Genomic DNA, 15896 nt, shown 5'->3' with positions numbered 1-15896 from the left:
CCTTTAAAAAAAATATTTTGGATCTAAAACCAGACAGTTAGATTTTTCCAACTTTGTAGAGATGCTAGTTTGTTCCTCATGGCCATCTTAGTCAGCCTTTGGTACCTGGAGAAATCTCAGCTGGGAATTCCTTAAAAGTTCTGCACCTTTGAGATCCTTGCACAACCATAAGGCACAGGTGAAGCCAGATGAATGTTTGAGGCATGAGAGTTGCTCCAGCCGTGCAGCCAAGGAGCTGCCAGAGCTGCAGTGTATGTGAGCACAGGGAGGGACAGCTTCAGGGCAGTGTGATCTGGCAGCCCAAGCTAGGGGCTAAGAAGAAAGGACTGAACTCAGCTTGACACTGATTTCTTCCACATCCTGCATGAAACCACAAAAGCAAATCTCTGCAAACTCAAGCAGCCACAGCAATTACCTACTGCTCCTATTGACTTGAATTTGTGCTCTCAAGGCACTTCAGTTTTACAGGATCTGCTTCAAAGATCCCTGTTGGCAGTGGAAAGACTCCCACTGTTGGCCCCATTAACGTGGACCATGCCATGCATTTCAGCCACAGGTTTAAACATGCAGTGCAGAAAGAGACTGAGCTTCCCACTACATATATGTCTGTACTCCTGTGAGCATGCACATGGCATTTTCCTCTGTAAGTACAATGTAAAATTGGGAAACACACTGCAACATTCCTCTGTCTCCCAGAAACTGGGATAAATAGTGCCAGGGCATGGGAATTTGACTACAGAACAGTAATATTTGCCTATTTACTTTCCCCAGCACATCACCATGAGGTAAGGGTTCCTTGCCTGTGCAGAAATTCACAGGAATTGTCAGAAAGGTTTTTCAATGAGCTTGGCACTGGCACAGTATTTGAATACAGTTAGGGCAGAAACACCAGGTAGAGCAGTTTGAAAATTCTGAATACAGAGATGCTTTGCTGGAGCTCTGAACTTGGGCTTCTGTTGCTCCTCATTAAATTAACAGCTGGAATGACATATGCATAAAATGAAGTCCAGGATTTGTGTGTTTACTTTCCTAAGTAGATTTCTGAAAAATGACAAAGGTTCCTTCACTCAGCAACATCTTAGAATGTGAACTAGGTGCTTTATTTACAAATGTCTACATAGATTGTATCTAGACATAGACACCATACCCCATTATTCTATACTTTTTGCAAATTAAACCTCTATGATAGGTCTGAATTTAGGTTGATGACATCATGGAAGAGAATTCATGTCAATAACATTCTTAACAATTGAAAGGAGGAAGATTCATTTTTTATAGGCCATACTTGGTACAAAGGAACTCACTGTTTATACTTTATAGGATTTAAAAATAAAGATATAGTGATAATGGGTGAAAAAAGACAATGTAACTTTTTTTACAAGATCTTCTAATAATTTCTATACCTGCTATACAAAAAAAGGTCACATAGAATCGTGTATCTTTAATATTACTGGTCCAGAACTCATTGGTTTTTCTTTTCCTGGTAGGGGAAAAAAGCCCCTATGATCATGAGGCATAGGTACAATATCTTTGGGTACACAAATAAGTGTACAAAGTTTTGACAGATCTATATACATACATATACAGGTATATATATGTATATATATATACACACACACATATATATACACACACACACATATATATACACACACACACACATATATATATACATACACATACACACACACACACACATATATATATATAATGCAATTGACTTGTAAACCAGACAGGAAAAGTACTCTCATTCCTTACCTTCCTTGCTATTTAAAGAGAAAGACGTTGTTTATTTTTTATGGCACTGTCAATGATAATTTAAGAGCAGGGCTATATTAAGAACACTGCTTTTAACCTTTATTCTCCACACTTTTTCACTTCATTCAAGTCAATAAGAATTCTGTATGTGCAAGAACATCAGAGAGGTATGAGTAAGATGTTATTGTCTAAGCCACTGAAACTCACAAATTAGTTTTGGAAGAAATGTAGGTATGCTATAAAGATGATACTAAAGATTAGTGTTGGGTTTTTTATGGACATAATTATTGCAACAAACAGCTTTTTGAAAATGTAGGCAAGTTGGAAATGATGAATTGCAATCATAACATTGTTCTTATTTCTGGTAGTTTCCTAAACAGAAAAGAACATTTTCTATCACCATGTATGACACAAACTACATGGTAAAATAATAGAAGACTGCTAAATCCCATTTCAATTTTGAAACAGATAGTTGTGGACACAATATTAGAGAAAGGGCAGATACAAGAGGTACTTAAAAGCTAAAGCTGGCAGTTTTTGTTTGTCATTATTTAACCTCCTGGAATATGATCATCACTTAAAATATCAATCTGAACTGATACATGCATTTTCATCAACTTTTACAACAACAGAAAAACAGCATATATTTTCAGTGGTGATAACAGGCAGAATTAAGAGAGGATATTTAGTCCTAAAGCTATTACACAATTTCTTTGCTATGCAGAAAAAACTTCATAGAACACCCCATTTCAAAATGTGTTTCTTATTAGACAGTTTCATAAAAACAAAAGAAAAAATACTGTATGATTTACTGATACATGTTTTGTCCAGATCAGATTGGTTTATCTCTTTTCTTTATCCTGGTTTAAGGACTTTAAAAACACAACTACAGCCCTTTTGTGGTAGGATTTGCTAAACAACTTATTTTTGACAGCACTAGCAAAACTAAGCATCAAACCTAAGATATTAAGCAGTGCATATAATGTTCAAATTAAGAAATCAGTTCTTGTCAAAAGCAGTGGTAACAAATGGGGACTTTATGAAAAAAGCCTGATCCTGCCATTGCTGCTCCCATTTTGTGCACAATGTTTTGAACATAACTTGTGTACACAGGGTCATCCTCTTTAGAACTGTCCTCATCTCAGATAACATAAGCAAAGTGTGCATGTTTCTGTGAATGCTTAACTCTGCTTTTCCTCAAGGAAGCACTTGCTGATTAAACCAGAAAGCACTTGCCTGTGGTAGAAGAAATCTCCAGTTAAAGAGAATCAATTTCATATCACCTGTCCCTTAACTAGCACAAACAGAACTGTGCACACAGAGCAGAAGGCACTGAAAGCTCTGCTCTGGGATGCCACAGGTACGTGTGGCCATGCATGAGCAAGGAGATGAAAAGCACAAAAGAACAGCCTTGAGAAGGCCAGGGGAATAGAGGTTCTGTATCCTTTGTGTGAAGAAACTGAGAAAACCTGGCTAGGTTAGTCCTACAGAATGAAAGCTGAGAGAGGATGTGATTGAATGCTGAGAGAGGATATGATTGCAGTCTATTAATACATCCTGAGATAAACACCAGGGAGGGATAAGAGCTATTTCAGTGGAGGACAATGTTGGCAGGAGAACAAATGACTATAAAGTGGCCATGAGTTACATTCACCCTAGAAATTGGAAGATTTCTAGTTAGGAGAGGACTGAGGTTCTGGAGCAGCTTCCCACACCAGCAGTAGCAAAGGCAAAATACTGAAATGCTTCCCAAGTAAAACCTGATCAGTTTTCAAAAGGGGCTATATGATATGACTGCCTGTAACCACAGACTCCATGTGGTGAGCGAGCAGATGTTTCCCTGTCCTGGGCTCCTTTACTCATTCCTCCCAAACTCACAGGATAGTCACAGAGTATGCCAGTAGGAACTCTTTCCACTTCCTGGTTCACAGAGAAATTGAAGACTTGACAAATTAAGTCTGAAAAAATATATATATACAGGATGTGCAATTTAAGAGAATTAGTGTTACTACACAACCCTAAATTGTTTGTATCTCCTGGATTTCTGTGTGCATGTCTTAAATTTTCACTAACATGTTTAATCCCTAGTGCCTCAAACCCTAAAAATACCCATGAAATAAATAATGCATTACTGCTCCAACACTGACACATTCACTTGGTCTGTGTGAGCTGCAGCTTGCACATACAGATTGTCAAGAGACCTGCAGCATTCATTTGCTTTCTCACAGAGCATGGCAAAGCACAACCATCCATCCCCAGTCCAGCAGTTTCTCACTCTGCCACATATTTAGTAGTTGGAGTTTCAATCCTCTTGTTAAGTAATGTATGCTATTACATGGTTCTATCTTTACATTCTTCTGTAACACGCTAAATTAAGTAGATTAAGCATTTAAGTAAAGAAATCAGAGTACTTTTGATCTCCTAGAAGCAAAGAAAATGTCATAGTTTTTTCCTAAAGAAAATTCTTACTCAACCTAGATCAAAATAAGAAGTAAAAATAATTTCAAGTGCCACACCCAAGACTGCAAATATACTTTAATTCCATAGCTTTCATTAGAATTGATGAAAGATATACAGTGAAAGTGATAAAGTTAGTCTATGCATAACAGCAAGAGGCATACACTCAAAGCTCATCTGATGTTAGTCTTGATTTCATGCTCTCCTTCCTCTGCTGGCAGATGTTTCTCTGCCTGTATTTGGTTTATAAATGTCTGACATCCTCAATAGCAAACTAACTGTAGTTAATTTTTATGCAGATTAATTCTGCTGAAAGTCACACAATAAGAGGCTAGGAGGTTAAAGTCATAATGAAGTGGATGCTGGTAATGTCCACATCTGTGTTTTTAGAGTATTGGCAGCATTTTAATTTCCTTGGGACTTTACATAGGATGTTGTTGAAATTGTGAAAGTTTAAGCCAGCAACACAACTGCATCCAGCTGAAACCAGAAAATTAAGAAACCTGGTTCACTGCACTTGGGAGCCTCAGGGAAAAAAAAAAATTGTAGATTGGCAAGTGCTTTTAGTGCACACTGGTTTATACCTCTTTTTGAAGGAAATAAATATTGCCAGCTTTGCCACTACAGAAAAGTTCTAGGAGTCAAAGTCATTTTGAGAAGTACAGCAAATCTATACTGTAGGACAAAAAAGACTCTGCACTCAAAATACCTGGAGCCCATGTTACTGCAACACTGATTCAAAGTTCTCTCTGAATGTAACAATTTCTTCTCCTTTAGCAAATGTAACTTGTTGCATTAAGTGCCATTGCCAAACTGATAACACAGAGTGCTGCCCGACAGAAAATTACAGAGTAGCCATTTTTAAAGTTACAAGAATCTGCTCAGCTGTGTGCCTACATTAATGTTTTCTGTAATACTTACAAGGCAAATGAAATAGTGTACTTTGTCTATCAACATAGTGATAAAGAATAGATTAAAGGAACACATGGTTAGCTTGGCCATGTCAAGATACTTCTTCAGTGTTACTCACTTTGAAGTATTTCAGTCAAATTCTGCGTTGCTAAATCAAGGACTAAAGAAAATCTTGATGCATATTTTTTCAAAATATTATATATTACTTACCTGGGGGCAGTCTTTGATGTAGTGTCCCTTGTTAAAGCAGAGGTGGCACAGGTAGTTAGGAGGTGGCCTCTTGCTGGGTTTTCTGGCTTCTGAAGAAAGGGATAGGTCAGAGAAATGCTCGGTGAGGGAGCTTAACCCATCCACAATGTTGTTAAGGGAGCCATAAGGGGATGCACTCTTGTAGAGACTGCTGCTCAGAGCCTGCAAAAGAAAACAAATAAGTCACATGCAACACGGTATTGTATTAAGGATTGTTCTGGGGGAGATGTGAATAGGGGATGGATAAAAATAGCAGGAAAAACAAAGTGATTATTTTTTTCTTAGGAACATGGCTACACATTTGAGGGAAGCAATGTACAGGCTTCACAATGGCAGTGCAATGGAGCTGGTCACCATTGCATTGCTCAGGAAACTTTGAGCTTGCCATGGTTCTCTTAGTGCAACCTTTCCATTAAACCATGATTGCTTTCTTGTGTTTGGCCTTAATGCATTCATAGTACAGTTAGATTATGCAGGCAAAAAGCTGAAAGAACAATTCACAAAATAGAACCCTTTTGTGTCCAAAACTACTTTGGCAAAGAATACCGAAGTCAGAGAAAGGAAAGAACACCAAGAAAAATGCAAAGTAACTTCCAATTTCCAATCCGGTTAATCAGACAGTCAACACAGAGTCCCATGTTCAAATAATAACAAGAAGCATTGAGAGCTTCATCTGGTTTGGATTTTCTCAGGGGGAACCTGCTGTGATTTAAATATTTCCTGATAAACAGTAAATACCTGGATTTTGTACTTCACCTCAATAGGATCTTCACTCTCTCAATCTGCAAATCCAAATCAGTAGCTCCTAATTTGCTATTCAGTAGTTTTAGAACAGCAGGAAACCCATCAACACCTAAATAGGTATTCTCCCTAATGGAGATAAGAAGGATTAATTCACTTTAACCACTGAAGGTCCAAAAGAAACCTTAGTGGAGTTCAAAAGGAAAACTAAAACTCTTTTAAAAATTAACATAATGAATGACTGTAGAAATAGGACCAACTGTTGAGTGTCCTTTCCATCCTCACATGATGGGACACATTTCACATGGTGTTTCCACCCTAGGTCTCCAATGCTAAGCTCATGTAATTCTCCTGCCATCAGAGAATTACTGCTGGCTTATGGGAAAGTAGGTAAGAAGAGGTCCAATCTGTGACTCTGTGCTGTAATTTTACTGAATTCTAATATTTCGATGGGGTCTTTATAGGTGTTTTCATGTGTTTATACATGTTATATATATTTTGAAGACATGCACTGAAATTGATTTAGAGTTTGTGAAATTAATCTGAACTTGAAATTAAATTAATTTCAGAGATCTCAAACATTCAGGGTGCCTGCACAGCGAGTGTTTTCTGGGTGACAGCTGCATACAAAAAAAAATATTAAAGCTCTAGGCACAAATACCTGGGTGAGCCCCAGCTATCCCTGAATTCCATCCCTCCACAGATGGTGTACAGGAAAATTCAGCCTAGTAATCTGCTTCACCCACTTGCACTGTAGTCAAACACAACATGCTGAACTCCTCTGTCTCCTCTTGCCAAGCTGAAGCTGGTGCACAGCATCAGGATCAGTTCAAGAGGTCCCTGAGTGGAATTTGATCTCACCTGGGACTTCACATATGCCCTGGGCTAAAACATCCTGTGTAGCATAGTTCTGTGCTGTGCAAGATGATGTGGCTGAGAGGAGAATCAGCCACTTTGTTTCAAGGGTTAAAGCTACAGATTTTAAAAGGAAAAGCTATTTCAAAAATTAATAAAAAGCTTTTAGCTGCTTTAGCCATCAAGCAACCAAAGAGACCTCCAATGGTCACTGGAATTTAGTTCTAGGATTTATTGGATGCTATTGGAATGAGAAATTCTTGGCATCAGATTTTGAAAAGGAAGGGGAAGTGCTGTGAATGCCAAAATAGTATTAATTAAGGGTCTCCAAGAAGTTCTTGTCTCCCTAGGAGCCACTTTCTCTTATATACTCTTGGAAAAATATAAAATCCTTCTTTTTAAGAGATCCTCTTGCCAAGAGGTTCTTAAAGTACTTCACCTGCATTACACCCATTAGTAGCTTTGCAAATTCCTTACTATCTGATTTTATAGAAGGATGAAAGTATAAACACAGAACGTATGAAGTCACAAATTCTTTACCTCTTGCTGAAATCTGGAATATCTTCTGGGGATGCAGAATAACTCCTGCCCATCAGGAGGTTGTTATTTTTCCCCACAGGGCCAACTCAGTAACAAACCAAAACATATCTGTCAGCTGCCTACAGCGGGCTTTGAATTGGACATATGGCATGCAGTGATGACTGTTTTCTTTCCTACACATCCTTTACACTGTGCTGTTGCCCTCATTGAAAGGGAGCAATTTGGAACCACAGCTGGGTATTTTGTAACTCACTCCTCCATCAACCCTTCCTGGCAAGTTTCAGGTCAATATTGAAAACAAGGTGCAGTTTGGCACCTTGGCAGCAAACCTTCACAAACTTTTATTTCAACTGTGGCAGCCAGAAGCTGTGCCAGAGGCTGGGATCCCATCAGGCATGGGCTGCACTGACACTAAATCCTACCCCTAGCAGTCACCAAGGGTTCTGTGGCCAAAGAGTGGCACACTGCTCTAAAAGTGGCCACCTGGTTCAGCTGGCAGGGCACTTGTGCAGTGCATGCCACAGCTGGACACAGCAAAACATTCACACACAGCACCGTGAAACACCACCCTACAATCATCCTGAGGCCCAGTGGTAAAAAGGAAGAAACAATATAACATCCCAGAACATGACAGTAAAGGAGAAGATGGACATTGCTGATGACACTGGCATTTAAAGAACAATGCATTCCTTTGGAAAATGCCTAGATGATCCCAAGATGCAGCCCATCCCTCTGGGTATAGTCAGGCAAAGGATTCAGCAGTTCCTGCCAATCTGACCTGGAAAATGGCCTTAAATCTGTTTGACTCCAAGTCAATGTGAAAAACACATCAATCTGACACTTGAAAGTTGCTATAAAGAGCACCAGCACAAATGGTGCTACGTCCTGTTTCTAGCTCTGGAAATCTCTAGTTCTTCAGAAAGAGATGAGGAAATAAACCATTCCCAAAAGCCAAGTTATATAATAAGGGTGGTAATGGGAAAGTTCATCCCGGCCCCTGGAATCACATAGTGAAAGCTTAGGGCTTGTAACAAATGTGATGAAATGGTGATTGACTCCATTTTGTCATTGTAAAAGACAAAGGGTGAATGAATATTGCTGAGATACATAAAACAGTTTTGGTTTGCGTTTTTTTTTTCTTTCTGGGGCACTCAATTGAGCAGAACAGGCAATTCAGCCCTTACTAAGTATTTGCACTGCTGCAAAGAGGATTTTTAAGAAGCGTTTTGAATAAAAGCTTTGAATTAGCTTCACACCAAAAGGAGATGTCGAGGGGGTGATTAGAGTGCCAGGGAGAGTGTTGATGGCCTCAGACAGAAAACAGAGATGAAGAAACAAATGCATTCTGACTCACTCTGGTCTCAAGTGTATTAGTACTCAACTGGGAGGTGGCAGGGAGATTGCTCCTCTCATGAATTCCACCAAAAGCAATGACTTACTCTGTGTTCACAATGCAACACTAGCAAAGCCAGCCTATTTCTTTAAATGGTAGACAATAATACCTCTCAAATAGAGTCTCATTTTGAGCTTGAACAGGCAAAAAGGCTTTGGCAGTGAAAGGGTTAGTGCTCTCAAGGCGCCTGAAAGACCACACTGCATGTCCTAATTACAAGGCTCATCAGCCCAGCTGCAATGAATTCAGGATTTCCTTATCTTGCCATACTGGGGGGATGGGGAACGCGGTGGTAAAACTTAGAAACAGTCTTGGTGGGAGGTTCGAGCTGATAATGTAAGTTTGTCTATTTGTTTGTTTTTTTCCTTCCTATGAAACTTGTTGATTTAATTGAATATGAACCAAACTGAAGATCTTGTGTTTTCCAAAGGTAACCTCACTGCTGGGCAGATCTTTAAACTGTATCTGTTGGTGGTGTTGGGAAGCGAATTTCCCTTTGTTATTTGTTTGCTCAGTGTTTCCAGTTAAAGGGCACATAACCTGTAGGGTTGCAGTGTGGTCCTTTGTGAAAGGCAGCTATTGTCTTTTAGGCTTCCTCACTCTGATTTCCAGTTGGGTAACATACATGAGTGACTCAGGAGTTCCAGTAGCTAATTCACCTCTAAGTTATTCCTCATTTCATGAATAATTGGCTAATGCTCCTGATTCCCTTGGCTGGGTCCCTGCCTTTCAGAAACATCTTTTGGGATTGATGTGTCAAGAGGTAGAAAAAGAATCCCTGAAACCCTGGCTTTATCTCTTTATTTTCTTTTTTGGCAATGGTATAATGTTGAGAAGAAAGACAACTTTGAATGTGAATATGCAATGAAATGTTGAAAGATAAATAAGAGGCAAGTCTTACATTCCAAATTTCCCTTTGGTATGTATAGCTACTGCTTTACCCATAAAAGTATGTTTTCAAAAGGTACTAGAAAGCACAGAGAGCACAACAGCCTCTCAATTATGATATTTATGCCTGAGCATCTACCAGACCAGCTGGTATTAATAAGCAATGGCAACTTGTTCATGTGGGAATGGTATCTTCTTATTAGGCACGGACTGGAAAAGTAGAGGTATCTCTGGAAAAACCAGTTTCTGCCCCAAGTTCAGTTTGTGGTTGCTGGACCCTTAAGGCAGTGATAAAGCTGAACATATCCACATTACATAAAGCTAGAATGACTTGTGCTGGGTGATAGGGGCTGTATCTGGCCAGTGCATGCCTGATGCTCCAGAAGTTAGTGTGATTTTTTGCTTATGGTTCTCTCTACAACTGTAGTAATTGCACATACTGAAGTGATGTCCTGTAGCACTCCAATGGTCCTACAATCTAGTCCAGCCATCAATGCTTCCAGAATGAAATAGCCTATATTTGAAAAGAAAAGAGCAAAGAATTTTTGAGGACTTATTTTTGCTGCTGACCTAATAAAGGTCATAAATAAAGCAGTCTTAATGGACAGAGTTAAGTTTAAATTGACAGATGCCATGGCTGCTTGAAGTTTGTAGGAAAAGGGAGTTGGATTGCCTTGTCATCAGTATGGAAAAAGTAAGGTTTTCATCCCCTGTAAATTGTAAATATTTTCCAGCCTGTAGGAGAGTAACCAGACTAGCCATGCTACTCATTAGCCCTGCACTGAAATATCAAAAGGTGCTAAAGTTATCAGCTTGGATTTTCACTAAGATAAGAACTGAGTGGTCCCTGTGCTGTGTCATGGATTAAACAGTGGGATAGACAAGTCATTGCCCTCAGTTGTTACTTTCATGTTAGAGGAGAGGGAAATCTGAGCTACCCAAACAGTAATTCAGTGGCTTGAATGTGTAATATACAAAACTTAACCCAAGGGCCTATAGCTGGTTTATTTCCTAGTGCCCCAAGGCTTGTTTCTGATGTGGGCTTTATCCACTGGGCCATGCAGTAGGTGGGAAAGCACAACAGTTGCACCAGAAGACAACCATGTTTGGAGAAGAGCATTTCAAATCTGACTTCTCTGTGCTTCAGCTCTTCATAAGTGGTTAAAACAGTTCCCTGGTTTTGTCCCCAAAGAAAACATCCAATGCAGAATCACAGAATAGAATCATGGAATTGTTTAGACTGGAAAAGGCCTTTAAGATCATCATCAATGTTTATGGCCAACCTCAAAGCCTTCTGAAAACAGAGGGATTAAATGAAAATACTGTAATAAATTTAGTTGTATTAATTTGAGCCAGAAGAAATAGAGAAGTTTAATTACCAAGGCTGAACTGGAAAACCTCAACAACTGCTCCTGTATGGCTTGTGTCTGCTTTAGCTCATCTGATAAATTGTATACTTTTACAAAAAAACAGCTTAAGAGTTTGTTCAGTAACATTTTATCATTGGAATACTGAAAGCCAAGCTCATCACTCAGTAAAGAAAATGTTTGCCTGGAGCAAGAAAAAAAAAGACTCAGGTTTCTGTTTTCCTCTGAAGTCAACTTTTAAGTCAGCTGTCAAAAAAATCTGGTCTTTGGCCTGACTTTTAGTAAAAAATCTGAATTACTCAAGTTCTCATATAAAACCACAGATAAATGCAGATTAGCCAAGAAACCTTAATGCATTCCCGGTTAGTTAGACTAGCCAAGTATACCTTAATTCATCTTTCTTCTGCAGGGGGTTTTAGACAAATACATGTTTATGTTAAACTGCTAACACTAATGTCTACTTCTAAATATTTTCAGATAGATGGCACTAGGCCTTTCCTTCTGCAGAAACAGTAACTTAAGGGGACAGCTACAAACACAGAGTGACCTGCCAGTGGTTGTGAAGAGTCATTGAAGGGCAACGAATCTTTAATCCAGCATACAGATCTCCCTAATCTAGTTATTCCAAATCTGACAGCTCAGCTGGCTGTGGCTTCTCAGGCTGCAATTGCTGAGACTCTGCAGAACAGCAAGGGGTGCAACCCCCTCCTCTGAGCAGCACTGGTGTGTCCCTTCAATCGCTGCAAGGCTGGGGAGCAACACACGCCACCACCTCGCCTTGCTTTAGATCTGCCAGGCTTTAACACTTGGATCCAAAGCTTTCAATCAGTTACTCAGGTCTTAAAAAAATGCTGCACCCTCTGTGCTGTACAGTGGTAAAGTCATGCTGACAGTTCAGGAATTATTCAGTCACCATCTCCAGGCTTGCCGGAGCTCAGGCAGGCCTTTTGGCTTTCTGCTAGTAGTGTGATCCTCCTTATTTCAGCCTCAGGAATGGGTTTGCTGTGGATATCAGCAAGGACACTCATTTTCCACAATGTACAGGGACCTCACAAAAGGCCTTGAAAGGCAGATGTGGGAGAGGACAGAGATTTGCTCTGGTCAGAGGTGTGCAGTCTTGAAGGAACTTTCTGAATCCTGCACCAATCCTTTTCATCTGCTGAATGCCCAACAACTGCCCACTTATGTTCAAGAGAAGCTCTAACACATGAGCACTATATTAGGGACACCAGAGACCATTCACATTGCAAATTGCTTTAATACATCCCCGCAGGAGCCCTGGATTCCCAGGCTGTCCCCTGCCTGCCCGAGCCAGGTCCCCCCTGGCCACCAACCTCCCTGACCTTTGGGGAGAGGCTGTGGGGAGGGTCCCTGGCAGGCCCCTCTGTCCCCCTGCCCAAAACCAAGTCCTTTTGCTAGAGACGGGTCTCTGGTGAGGCACAGCTCATGAAGGCTGTACAGCATGAAGTGAGGGCAGAAACGGATGGACATGTTTTGATCCCTGCACTTTCTGTTAACATCTCTGCTTCCTGCAGGAAATCTTGTCTCAATCTGACCTGCAGTCTGAAAAACAAGAGTCGAGTTTCCTCTCATTTGGTAGGTCTTTTGACACTCCAAACGCAAGAAAAATAACACCCGGAAATAGATATGTGCCTGTTCAAGGCACACTTAGGGAAGCATTCACCTCCTGTGCAGCTCTCGCATGATGAAAGGTTTTGCTAAGAAATGTCCATTTTGGGTTAAACAGACCTCTAAGTCTGAGACAGTTTTGTTTATATCATTTACATCCAGTAATGCCTTCTTGGCACAGAAAGCTCAGCGACGGCTGCCAAGGTTTGGAAGAGGCGAAGCTGAGGTCGCTGTCAGAGGTAGGAACAATACATCATCTGCCCAGAGCGGGCCCCTCTCAGGGCCTGGGCCCCAGCTCCTGCACTCATGGGAAGACAAAAACCTTTATTAAATTGAATATAGGGAGGAAAATAAATTATTTCTATTACTAGGTGACAAGCTGGAATTTCATTTGGTGACTCCAGCTTTTAGATAGTTTTATCTACGTTTAAAGTTACCCTCTTAATCAACTGTGATACAGCACAGCTTGAAGTGCGATCTCAGCAAGCAAACCTAAAACATCACAATCTGCTTCAGATAAATTATAAAATAACAACTGAGAAATCTGGTTTCAAAGTAGATTTGAGGGGTTTTTCTCTTCCCATGCTGTGACTGTTAGAGGAATTAATCTATTATTGTACTAATTTCAGTTGCAATGTATGTTAGAGGAAGATGGTTATAGAAAAACACCTCTGTATTTCAAGGACCACTGATGCCCAAACTCTCTTTAAAACTCTTGCCAGTCCTCTATTTTCAGGGTGCAGTGACTGTACAATAGATCCTTTGCTCTCCTTTCAACCACAAGTATCCATAGCCCTAATGACTATTTACAAAATAGTTGCCTAGCAGGCTCCCTTAGTGTGAAGAAATATAGGCTGCAACTCCCTGCAAAGATCTCTGAGATACCTGGAACTCCTAGAAGCAAGAGAAATCTGTGAGACCAAGCTGATGCCCCAAAGTGTTTGCTTGGTTGGCATTTAGCTGGATGAGATGCAAATACAGATTTCCAGGTACCCACAATCCTTCTATGTAAGGTATTGCACTTGTGTTCATTGAAAAGAGACACCAAATCCTGCCACATGCATGGAGTAGGTGTGGGTGGTCAGTTAATACAGCAGGAATTTATCTCTGCTTTGCATATGAGCTCAAGTCCTGGATCATGAGGGCATTTGCTAATCTTCAAACTAAATTTGTTGAAACACAAAATGTATTTCTTAAGAAAGAGGTCTGGAAGACCAGGCAGCAGTTCTCCAATCAGCAGCAGTTGAAAGAGCTAAGAAAAAGGGTCTACATGAGGCTCCTTAAAACTCCTCTTAGTCCAAGTATTGGATTTGTTACTAGTTGCTTACACCAAAACATATGACAGAAATTAAGGGGCTAGGCTTGTGATATGTTAAAATGTAAAAGCCACCAAAACTCCCCACAGCTGTGCTGGCCTGGCTAGACAATGAGGGACAGGGAGAAAGGACTTGTAACCCTGCATTTATTCTGCTTTCCTCAAGTGAATCTGTCTGTAATTTTAGATTCTACTTTTAGCAGATCACAAATGGTTTGCTATGGTTCTGAGAGTAAGAACCAACCTGCAGGAAAAACCAAGTGATCCAGGCTTTTACACTTATGAAATACTGTCTGTCTGAATTAAGTCAGCATTACTGTAAGATTTAAATAGCTTTGTAAAATTTAACTAGTTGCTTTGATCTATTATAATTACTCTGGAACCCACACAGAAGCTAAGTAAACCATGAGGAAAAGACTTATACTCTCTCCATTTAATTTAGTAATTTCATTGTGGCTTTCTAAAAGAGGAAGAGCAATTTCAGAGTTAGCAAAACGGGCATCAGGCTGTTGGCAATTTTTCTGAGGAGGACAAACTGGGGAGAGGTATGGGTATTAATTGTTACACTTCATTAATCTGTTCAGAAAATGGAAGGTTATACCCAGTATCATTTTTTAGGAAGCATTTTTTGTGTATGCATCTAATTTGGGTAACAGGATACAGCTGCTTTTGTTCCTATGCAAAAAAAAAAAAAATATTATCAGATTGTATGATTTGGTTTTGTAATATCTGTGCTGCACTTTTTGACAAGTGCACTATGTCATTATTGTTCATGCTTCTTAAAGATGAGAAGATTCTCTGGTCTTAGATTTAAATTTCACTTAAATTGTGTTTCAAAGTCCTTTCATGGTGCACTTAAACTCTGATCTAGAAAACTCTCCTTGGTGTTAATCCTCACCTAGCATCTGTCAGTAAAATGCAATCTTTTCTTCTAGTTGTCAATTACCAAGTAGCAGGACCATCTCTACAAGTTCTATCTTGTACAAGTACACAAAATCTCCCAAATGTAACCAAAAAGGCCTGGCTGGGGGGGAAGAGTGACATTGGGATAAAAGCAGTTTGCTACACCTCTTGGTAATCTAATTCATTCCATACACTTCATGAATTAATATATTACTTCAAGTCAGACTCGGTTGTCTGATTATTTGTGCAGTTCACTGGAGAAGGATCTTCCCTTTCTCTTCTGAATAACTGAGGCTGTGTCTGCAGAGCAAAAGAGGAGTGGATGAAAAATCATTACCCAACACAGAGTTACATCACCCCTTTGTTTGGGTGCTTTGGCATGGAAGACACTGTAAACGCATAAAATAACTGTAAATGAAAGCTCTGTGTATAAAATATAATTGTAACAAGAATTCTACATCCTTTTGCCTCCAATTATAGGTTAGTGTGTTTTTCTTTTCTATAAACTGCCTGACAGGTTTTTTCCAAGATGTGAATGTATTTGTAAGGCAGAAAAAGCATGCCAGTGCTTCTCTCAATGAGGAATTTGCATAGATTCAAAATCCCAAGTGATTGAAAAGAATTGGCCATGATTTTCAGCTAATCCAGAATAAAAAATATAACTGTAAAAAGAAATATAACTATAATAATTTGATATTTATTTTATTTTTCTTTTCAAGCTATCAAAAAGAAATCAATAGTAAAATAAAAAGTGCATATTCCTCTTCTTGAAGACCTGATTTACTTTCAGCAATTAATATTTTGGTTCTTGCCAGCTTTCCAAGTGTGGCTCTGATTGTGATGTGAAAGCAAGGAGCTGCAGATTACTATGGTGGGCAGTACTTTCACT

At 39.6% G+C, this 15896-nt stretch overlaps 1 protein-coding gene across 1 annotated transcript in view; it reads right to left on the bottom strand.

The window, feature by feature from the left end:
* The window catches only part of ZCCHC24 (zinc finger CCHC-type containing 24), a 107303-nt gene that overhangs the window by 85388 nt on the left and 6019 nt on the right, over window positions 1-15896 (bottom strand). Inside the window, exon 2 of the mRNA XM_058028961.1 lies at window positions 5338-5538. Within this exon, the coding sequence (XP_057884944.1) occupies window positions 5338-5538 (201 nt within the window). The remainder of the gene's footprint in view (window positions 1-5337; window positions 5539-15896) is intronic.

This window comes from Melospiza georgiana, chromosome 8, assembly GCF_028018845.1.
Source record: "Melospiza georgiana isolate bMelGeo1 chromosome 8, bMelGeo1.pri, whole genome shotgun sequence".
Lineage (NCBI taxonomy): Eukaryota > Metazoa > Chordata > Aves > Passeriformes > Passerellidae > Melospiza > Melospiza georgiana.
This window is presented reverse-complemented; position numbering and strand designations above follow the sequence as displayed.